This window comes from Stenella coeruleoalba (genome assembly GCF_951394435.1).
Source record: "Stenella coeruleoalba genome assembly, chromosome: 10".
Classification (NCBI taxonomy): domain Eukaryota; kingdom Metazoa; phylum Chordata; class Mammalia; order Artiodactyla; family Delphinidae; genus Stenella; species Stenella coeruleoalba.
Genome location: NC_137156.1, coordinates 38308291 through 38318942, shown reverse-complemented (window position 1 = coordinate 38318942; position 10652 = coordinate 38308291). Strand labels below are relative to the sequence as shown.

The 10652-nt window shown below is 44.4% G+C and overlaps 1 protein-coding gene across 1 annotated transcript in view; it reads left to right on the top strand.

Annotated features, from left to right (window-relative positions):
* Positions 1-1576: 1576 nt before the first annotated feature.
* Positions 1577-10652, top strand: part of CMTR1 (cap methyltransferase 1) — a 57909-nt gene continuing 48833 nt past the window's right edge. Inside the window, 2 exon segments of the mRNA XM_079934926.1 lie at positions 1577-1760; positions 3739-3876. Coding sequence (XP_079791052.1) covers positions 3744-3876 — 133 coding nt within the window. The 5' untranslated portion in view covers positions 1577-1760; positions 3739-3743.

Here is a 10652-nt window from a genome sequence, read left to right as displayed (position 1 = left end):
GTTAAGAACCCCTGGTGAGGTGGAAAGACACAGCTTTAGAACCAAAGAAACCTGGGTTTAAATGCTCATTTGTTGCTTCCTAGCTCTGTGACCTGGGGCACATCACTTAACCTTCATTCATTTTCCGTACTTACACATATTCAATAAATGTCTATTGCATACCTACTACCAGCCACAATATTAAATCTTATGGATTTAATACAGACAGACATAACCTTTCCTTTACAAAGTTTACAGCTGAGTGGGGAGGCAGATGAGTCAGTGGGTCATTATACAAGACTGGTGAGTGCTTTGATAGTGAATGACAGAAGGCTGTGGAAGCTTAGGGGGACTCCCCACTCAGACTTGTGGGGTCAGGAAAGATTACCAGAGATAAGAACACTAAACAGGCCTCAGGATAAGTGGACATTAGCCAAGCAAAGAGAGGGAGAAGAGCAATCCAGGAAAGGGGATGAACTCTTTCGAGAGGCATGGCATGGTTGAGAAACCAAGGGAAAACCGCGATGGGGAGAACTAAGGGACCAGTAGCTCAAAGTATGACTGCAGAAGGAGTCAGATGGGAGGGTCTTGTATGCCATCCTAAGGACATTGGCTTCATCCTAAGAGAAGTGAGAAGCCATTGATGGGCTTTCATCATTGATGGGTGAAACAGGTAACAGGATCAAATTAGTTTTGTTTTTTGTTTTTTTAAAATAACTTTGATTTGCAGAGACTGCACTAGAGGGATCCCGACTGGAGGGACAATGATTTGGAGATTATTGGAGAAATCCTGATGAGAGAAGGTGAGTGCATGGTTAGTGGCAATGTGGATGGAGAATGGATAGATTTGGGATAATTTGTAGGTAAATGCAATAAAGTATATACTGGAGGCTCTGGGGAATGAGAGAAGATTTCTGGTTGGACCAATGGTGGTGTAATTCACTGGAAAAAGAGCAGGCTTATGGGAGAATATAAGGTCAGACTTGAATCTATGGGTGTGAAGTGACTGAGGATGTTCGTCAGACTTTTGGCCATATTGGTCTGAAGATCAGAAGAGGCGTTTGGCAAAGGAAGTCATCTGTGTCCATATGGTAAAATGCCACAGGCGGCCTTCTTCCTCTGGACCTTTGTTCAATATCTGTAAAGAATGTACTGTATGCTGCGTGTTGGGGATACAGCAGTGAACAAGAAGACTGGGTTTCTGCCCTCAACCAGTTTTCCGTTTACCTCTCTAAACTTGTTACTTTTTTTTTTTCAGTAATGGAAGCGTGGAGTCCTAACCACTGGACCGCCAGGGAATTCCCGCTCTAAACTTGTTCTTAATCTGTAAAATTAAGATAATAATGAGAATAAGAGAGATGAGTCGATGTGATGGCACCTGGCGTTTTTTGTTTTTGATATTTGTTTCTCGTACCCAAAGCCGGAAGATACCTGGTTACTTTTGCTTTTGTATCCTTTCCCCGTTGGGTCTTCTGCGCAGGCGCCCTGGGCTGCTCAGGGGCAGGGGGTGGGGCGGGCCAGAACTACAGCGGTCTGCCCCGGGGCCAGGGCCCGGGAGGGTGGAGGGAGCTGGATGCCCTGACGTCATCAAGCTGCGCGTCCCGCAGGGCGGGACCCGAGCGCGACTACGCGGCCAGCGGACCGGGGCGGGTTTGTGGGGAAGCGAAACTGGGGGAGGAGGAGGCGGCTCTGGCAGCGGCAGGGCCAGGCCTGGTGGCGGCGGCATCGGCGGCCTGATCCCCCCCTCTCCGCTCCTTGGCAGCTCGCCCTCTTCCCTCAGCGTGAGTGCCGACGCGCGGCCCGGGGGGAGCGAGCGGGCGGGCCCGCGGGCTCAGTATCTTCCCCTCGGCCCCCCACGGGCGGTCGTGACCCTCACCGCCCTTTCTCTCTCCCTTCCTCCTTTACACCCTTCTTCCCCGCGCCCCATCCCCAGTCCATCAGCTGCCGCTGCCAAACGTTTCTGCGCACACATTCACACACTCACGTTATCTACAAATGAAAAGACTGGCCCGGGGAGATGTGAGCTCATCTCTTCCCTCTATGAATAGGGGTGGTAGTGCGAAACCGAGGCCCAGGTAGAGAAGACTGGAGAGGGGATTTGAACCCCTTCCCTGGGGGAGCAGCAGGTAGAACCAGGCCTTCTGCCTTCCACTTAGAAGTCCTCTGCCAGGGCACATTCTTTTGGATGTGTAGGTCACTTGAGCTGGGCACTGGTTAGCTGTGCGGCCTTCCCCTCTCGGGCCTCAGTTTCTTTTAGTGGAAAAGGAGAGGGTTGAATGAGGTGATTTGGAAGGCCCAAATCTAAGGTGGTTTGGGGAGGAGCATCGGTATCTCCTGCCTTTCGGACGCTATTTCCTCTCCTTTGTTGGTACCTACCTCAACACAGTTCTTGAGTTTCCTGTGCTTCCAGTCTCCCCCGGAGTAGCTAGGAATCAGAGGGCCCTTTTTGCTTACGTTATGGGCCTTTGGGGTGAGGGGATATTTAACACGGTAGTTTAAAGTGAAATGTGGCTCAGCCTGGTGTTGCTTTCTGTTTGTTCAACGCCTCCTGTTCTTCCTACTTCCGCAGGATAGCCCCTGCCTGTGCCTATAAGAGGCTGCCTCCTTAGGAAGGATGAGATTATGTGTTGGGTAGGCTTCCTCATCCTTGAGCTGGAGAGAAGTGAAACGTGATTCATGTTTGAAATCACGAGGGGATCAGTGGTATCTTTGGATTTCATCACTCTCTTGCTGCTGTGACCCATACTGTAAGCCTGTTCTTGTGCACCTGCAACTCCCCTTTCCTAAGGAATTGCAGCCCAGCTGAGCACCCACCTGTTTGCTCCTATTTTTGAGTACTTTCTCTTTTCTGAGTCCTCTTATAAACAACGGTTGTGTGTAAACCACACTGTATTCACTTCTACTCTTAATTGTTCTTTAATTTGATCATTCCTTAAGATTTCAGGAATCTCATAACCACTTCATTCCATCTCATTTTTTCCCCTCATGCTTGCCTCTCATGCTTACCCATGGGCATGGATGATGGTGACATGGTGCCTTGCCTGTTTCCATTCTTTTTTGTGGAGGTGGGTTCTTGTTCTTAAACTTGTTTTTGTATCTGAGTCCTATGATATGGCTACCTCCGGTCCTGCTAACTTTCCCACTCTTCTGTTTCCTCAGTCCTAAGTCAACCACTGCGTCCATTCCTTACTCCGTTTAAAAACTTGCCCAATTCTCCCATGTTTTCAAACATCCTGAAGTAAACCAAAACCCAGCATTTGTATCATATTGTATAATCTCTTAATTGTCCTGGTGAAATAATAATGGTGATGTAGCAATCATTCTGGGATGATTTTTTCACCTTGGAAATATTTGTTGATATTCATCAGGTTTCATAATTAATTTCTAGTGTACATTGTTGTCACACATAGCCAGTGTTGCATCAAAAATATAGAATAACAAGTACGCAAGGTGTTTTTCCTCCTGTGGCTCGTGGAGTTGATCCATGACTTTTTGGTATCTGACACCAATGGCCCAGAGGCTGCGGGTCTGTGAGCACATTTTCCAGTAAAACTAACAGCTGTTATTGAAAACCAGAGCTTGGCTAGCATCCTTCCTGGACCTCATTCTGAGGAAGAAGCTATTCAAGTGCTGGCAGTGGAAGCTGTTTGGAGTTGACAACTTTCATGCATTAATGGTTCATTCCCATTCTTTGAAATTCCTGCTGTGATCCTAGTGTGTCTGACAAGGGCAGCTGACTATCTGGATTTGTGGTTGCAGCAACAATGAGGAGGAGAAATGATTCAGAATGCACTGCCCCTCTCAAGAAACAGAAGAAAAGAGTTGCAGAGCTTGCCCTGAACCTCAGCTCTACATCTGACGATGAACCTCCCTCCTCTGTCAATCATGCAGCAAAAGGTAAGCTTACCTATGTGGTCAGAGGCCACTGACCATCTGGTTATTTGAATCACTGATGCCTGAGTTGGGCAGAATACAGTTCAGTGCCTCTTGAGGAAGATTAGGCAAATTCTACAGAGGGATACTGGTTGTAGACTCTCTTCTCTTTTACCATTCTCCTCCTGGGAGTTGGGAACTTGTTTTAACTAAAAAATTGGAATTTTTACAGGTGTGCCTTAGTTCTGTTGTGGTCCTTCAGGTGGCACTCTTTTGCTGCCTTAAACCAGGTGGAAGTAGCGGTGAGCATTGAGTGCCCTGTGCTTTCAGCTGTTAATGATCTTGGGGCTCTTTCACAGGGCTGGGCTCTTTGCTGCAGTGATCTGGCCTAATTCCTCTCAGGTTTTTGCATTCTGTTTCCTCAATTCCCTCAGCAGTTATGATCAGAAACACCCAAATGAATTGGAGCATCCCTGTGTTCGCTGTTTACTTTAAGCTCTAAGGATTTCACTGATCTGGTTGAAACTAGCATTTTGCTTTGCCTGCTTTTTAGGGTTACAGATGTTCACAGTTTCCACAGGTGCTTTCTATGAGAAATTGTGAAGCATCTCAGAGCTTGCCTGAAATACCAAACAATTAGAAGTAGTTCCATTTGCATTTATCTTTACTTGCCAGCTGTATTAATTTCCTAACAAAGTACCACAAACTGGGTAGCTTAAAACAATAGAAATTTATTCTCCACACTTCTGGAGGCTAGAAGTCTAAAATCAATGTGCCAGCAGGGCCATGCTCCCTCCCAAGGCTCTAGGGAAGAATCCTTCCTTGCCTTTTCTAGTTTCTGGTGGTTGCTGGTGATCCTTGGTGTTCCTTGGCTTGTAGCAGCATAATTCCAGTCTCTGCCTCTGTGTGTGTCTGTGTTCAAATTTCCCTCTTCTTATGAGGATATCAGTCATTGGATGAGGGCCCACCCTAATCCAGTATGACTTCATCTTAATTTGATTACATCTGCAAAGACCCTATTTCCAAATGCCATGTTCCCAGGTGCTGGGTGGACATGAACTTTTGGGCACTATTTAACCCAGTACACCAGCAGTCTTGCATTTTGTATCCTCTGCTGGGTCACTGGTAAATTGGAATGAAATATGGTGACAGATTGATGACTGAAAGAGTGTGAAGAATCCTTTGAGGGTGATAGAAAATACAATTTATTCTCAACTGGTTGGCTAATTGAAGGGCGGTTACTCATCAGCTGTACTGAGTAGCTGGTCCAGAAAGGAGAAGCTTGACAGGCCTTACATACAGCTAATGAAGCCTTTGGGGCGGCTGTGATCCTGGCTGGATCAAGAGACTCTCTTATAACCTTGTGTGTGGAGATACGTGTGCCTTTAAAGTTGTCACAGTGTATTCCAGGGTAGGTGAGAAAGGCTGTATGTAACTGAGGTTACTAAGTGGGAGGGCAAAAATATATTGGGCGTATAGGTTCTAGGGCCTGTTGAGGAAAGGGAGTTTTGCTATCACCTGGGATTTGAGCAACTTGATGAAGGTAGCGTCTCCTTGGGCAGGGCTCTGGGGTAGTGGGAGAAATGGCCTGCAAGAAAGGGAGAGCGTGCCTGGGGGAATAAATGATACTTAGGTGGTGGAGGTATCTGGTTCTAATCGGATCTTGGGGGACAACTGCTCTCAAGAGAATGGCTCCCAGGTAGAGGAAGGTGTATAGTTAAGGATCTTTCAAGGGAACCAGTCTAATTTAAATTTCAAGCTTTTAAAAATGTGACTGTGAATTGAGATTATCCTCCTCCCTCCCACCCTCCCACGAACTCACTTTAATTGTACCAAATGTCTTTAACCTTTTCTAGAAGTAGCACCGTATGACTCAGTCAGAATTGACTGTTGCTGTTGTTTGTACAGAATGGAAATCTAGAGGTGGCCTGTACCTTGTATGTGTCTGGCAATAGGCCATTTGGTCCCTTTCATTTGCATAAAAATGAGGCAGGAGGCAGAGGCAAACAAACATTGTTAGATTTCCCTGGGTCAGCTAATTTTAGGAAGGGCAGCTCCACATTGACCAAAAAACTCTGAGGGCTAGAGTCTGGTGTCTTCATCAGCAAGACTGCCCCTCCCCCTGCAACCCTATGCCTGGTGTGGAATAAATGCTCAGTAAATATTTACTGAATAGAACCAATGGAAGGCAGCAGTAGTATCTTTTCCAAGAAGCTTAAAATGCTTTGCCTCATTCATTTTGCCTATGTCTCCTCCAGTCTGCAGAGGATCATTTCATTAAGTACTTCGCATTTATATCATCTCTGTTCTGTGTTGGCTTCTCTCAGGCATCCCCTGGACAGTGTGCCCTCGTAGTTAACTATCTCGCCAGAAACTACATATCCCCTGAGATCTATATGCAGCTTTCCTATTCAAGTCATTGTATTAAAGCAGGTGTGTTTCCTTTTGCTCCAACCCCTTCTACCCGGACATACTGTTGAACAGATGATTGAAAAATGCTCTTTAGGGAGTACAAATAGAAAAAAAAAAAAATAGTTGCTATTTCTGTCTGTCTGGGCCTTGTTTGTACTTTCTCTGCTAGATCAATGTGATGACTCATTAATAGAACTATTTAGTTTAATCGTTTTTTATTTTACATTATTGACAGGGTAGCTGCATTGCCAGTCAGAGTCTAACATCTGACCAGACTAAAGAAGAAAAGGGATGTTGTTGTCATGGCCACTGGGGAATCATATACTCTTTAGAGTATTTTAAGAGGAGTTTGAAGGCATTTTCAAGCCTAAATAAACTCTTGGAAATTTGCTATTAAATAACATTTTGAAGCAAGGAGAGGCAGATGGAGGTCATTTTTTTCTTTTTGGTTGGTTGTCACAGAGAAACTGTGGTCTAGACCCCAAGACAATTTCCTTTTCTCTTCAGCTGTGCATCTAATGTGGGCTCCTGGCCCTCCCACAGCATGTTGCTTTGGAAGTGGCTGGGCTCCTTCACCGGCACCACACTGAAAGTGCCTTCCCCTCCGTCAGGTTTAATTCTACGCTAAATAGGCCATTTTCCCTGAAACACCATGGTTTTCCTGTCAGCCCAGATTCATGACCTTAATCAAAAACTTCCTTTATTGGTGTCTGTTTAAATTGCTTTAACGAGTTACCATTTGTCTGGCATGAAGGAGAAATGAGTCTTTAACCAGGAATGAGTGTATTCCACAGCAGTTGTTAGGCAGGATGTGGTGTTTATTAAAGTCCATAATTTATTCTTCTGCATCTGTGTGCTGCTCACCTTGGCCAGTAGTGGTTAGAGCTGTCCCTCCTTGTGTGTTGTCACTGTCATTTTTAATCTTGGCATGTTTGACCTACTGTTCTGTTACGGAAAATTTTGTCAGTAGCTGGGAAATCTCTGATTCTTCTATAAAGTGAACCTGTTTTCTTTAAACTGACTTAAGAGTAATGATTTCTATCAGGTAGAGGAGAAATCTTAAATGAAAGCTCTAAATAATGTCTTGGGCTCTCTGGTAGGTTTTAGAAGGGGAGCTCCTGGGGAGGTAAATGGGAATGCCACCCAATTTTGGCAAGTTCTTAATGAAACTCATGATTTTAATAGTCTGACCTTATTACTCCTGTTAATTTATATCCTCATCACAAGATTGTCTGCTCAATGTTTGCTAAATTCTTATCAGTCTCGGGAGGCTGAACTTCCTCTTTAGTTCCTGCTGTAGCCAAGACAGTTGTCTTCTTTTCATCTGAAAAGAGTGGCCCCAAAGGCCCAGGGGTGAAAATGAGTAGTGGCTGTGGCAGTCTGTGGACTCAGGACTAATCTAGGGAACTTTGTCTTAAATCATGTCAGGCTGAGAATTGGCTTTAAATAGCACATGAAATAAAAGAGAGAAGTAAGGCTTATCTGCTTATCCAGCACACTTTTTGGTCTCACAAAGAAAAGCCTAGTAGGGTGATATTTTAGCTCTTATCAACCTCATTCTCAGAACCTGGACAGGACAGCTATCTGTACATTAGGTAACACGTAAGGAAGAGGAATGGAGTGGAAAGATCTTTGTGCCAGAGTCTGGTGCTGGAATATTGCACCAGAGCCACCAAGGATTTGCCCAATGAGCCTTGCACCCAGATTTGGTTCTTCCTGTCATTTTGGTCCAAAAATGGCATGAGGACAAAGAAAACAAAAGATCTCTCTCTGAGATCTGAGAGTGGCAGGAACCCTGCATGCCCAGGAATGATATTCATACCATTGATGGGTGCCCAGTGATGGATCCTTAAGCAAACCTAACAGCCTGGCAACTCCCTAGAGCTGGACCAAGGGCACACTCTCCTTTGAGAAGGACATCAGGTTTTCCTGACCTTTATATAGATAGACCTGTGAATCTCCAGATAGCTGGTGAAAGAAATAACAGCTGATTTAACATTGTAGTTTCTAGGTTAGTCTCTGGATTCCTGGGCTGCCCAGGGAAACTTTAGGGCAGTGCTCAGGGAGCTGCCCCCATTCCTGCACTAATCGGTACAGGTTGGAGGCATGGAAGCAACTGAGTGAAGAGACTCTGCACCTTTGGAAGCACAGTTCTTTAACATATGGGAGCTCTGTTGCAGAGCACATTTCTCCTTCACGTGGGCAATGAGAGATGAGAGGCCCAGGCTTAGTTTTAAGCTACTCAGAAGGTCTTTCCCCTCATATCTGCTGTCCTCTGAAGATTTCTCTGGAAAGGAACCAAATTCTGCACAAGGCTTAGGATGATACTTTATTTCTTTATAGCTTTTTTTTAAACCCTAATTTTCAAACTAATATATTCTTATTTATCACACAGAAAATGCAGAAAAGGCAAAACAAAATAAATATCACCTCACTTCTCAGTTTCCATGGTTACTCATTGTTAATGTTCTGGGTCTTTCTTTCTGAGTGGCACTCTCTGGCACTGTGACATGTGCTGCATTGGTCCATGTAAGCAAGTCAGCTCCTTATTGAGGGAATTGAACAGCCACCTTTTTAAGAGGACGAAGGCAGATTTGGTGCCTCTCATTCAGGGGTATTCTCAACCAGAATTCCTCCTTAGGAGCCAGAATTTTGGTTTTAAGTTTATTCTGATTTTTTCACACATGTTCACCTGCCTTTCTTTTGCAAAATGTTATACCCTTAAAAATGCATATTTATTTTAACTATTGGGTTTTTAAGTTCTCTGGGGGTAAGATTGTTACTTTTGGATAGTATTCCATTGTATATAGCATGGACCGTTTATAAAACAGAGCATGGACTGTTTATAAAACAGGTCCTGAACCAAAGTTGTTGTCTGATCTGTTAAACAATATCAGATGTCCTTTTTCAGCCTACTGGGGTGCAGGGTGCTAAGTGATAGTCCAAGGGGGAGTCAGTTCTCTGCTAGGATATAGGTATTCCATCCTCATGCTTAAACTTTTTGTTGTTTTTGTTGTTGAACCTTTAAAAAAACTTTTTTTTTAAAGACTTCTTTTTTTTTTAGAGCAGTTTTTAAGGTTCACAGCAAAATTGAAAGTACAAAGATATCTCCTACACACCCTGCCCTTATATGCACAGCCTCTCCCAGTAGCACCATCTCTTACCAGAGTGCTACATTTGTTACATTGATGAACCTGTGCTGACACAACATTATCAACCAGAGTTCATAGTTTATATGATGGTTCACTCTTGATGTTGTACACTCCATGGGTTTGGGCAAATATATAATGACATGTACCCTTCCTTATTTATTTATTTATTTTTTTGCGGTATGCGGGCCTCTCACTGTTGTGGCCTCTCCCGTTGCGGAGCACAGGCTCTGGATGCGCAGGCTCAGTGGCCATGGCTCATGGGCCTAGCCGCTCCGCAGCATGTGGGATCTTCCAGACCGGGGCACGAACCCATGTCCCCTGCATCGGCAGGCGGATTCTCAACCACTGCGCCACCAGGGAAGCCCCCCTTCCTTATATTTTTGAGGGCTGAATGTCTTCCACTGCATGTATGAGGTGTTGTAAGAGGAAATATCCTGAGGTACACTTAGTAGGTGCTTAGCAAAGATGACAACTGGGTGACAGTTCTTTAAATTCACTACAGTGAGCAGTTAATTTCTGTTAAATGCAAAGCCTTAGTCCAAGTGTTGGAGATAGAATGTTGGTTGTGGCAGAGTCCTTGCTCTCTAGGAGTGACCCTGTCCAGTGGGGTGGCATGTGACAACTAGCTCGCAGGAAGTGTGATGAGTGCTGTGCTGATGGTATGAATACTGGTGCTACTGGAGCACCGTGGAAGGGAGAGTCAGGCCTGGGGTGCTGGGGAAGACTTCGCTCTTCTCTGAATGTCAACCCTTAGTTTGTGTTCTCACTGGGAAATGGGTGGATCAGTGCAGACAGTCTTTAGAATTAGGATGTAATCCTCAAGTTATGAATACCTGTATAATGCCCATTTTGGGTATATATAAATAATTTTTTTACATGGCTGCCCTTTGTGCCTTTCCGCAAATACCTCCCACAAGCAGCCAAACTTTGAGTCAACATCTCTTCTCAGGGACTTCCTTTCTTCCTTAAAGGAATTGTGCTACATTGCTAAGTTAGTTTCTTTTTTTTCACATTTATTTAAAATTTTAATTAAGATAATTAATATCTTTTAATTAAGATAATATATTCACATGGTTCATAAATCAAAAATATAAAATGATAGCCAATATAAACTCTAGTGATATAAAAATGTAAATCAAGTTTCACTTCTTCCACTTTCACTCGTTCCAGGTAATCATTTTGGTATTCTTTTTCCATGCCTCAACCCCACATGTGTGGATAATCACTTTTATTGGT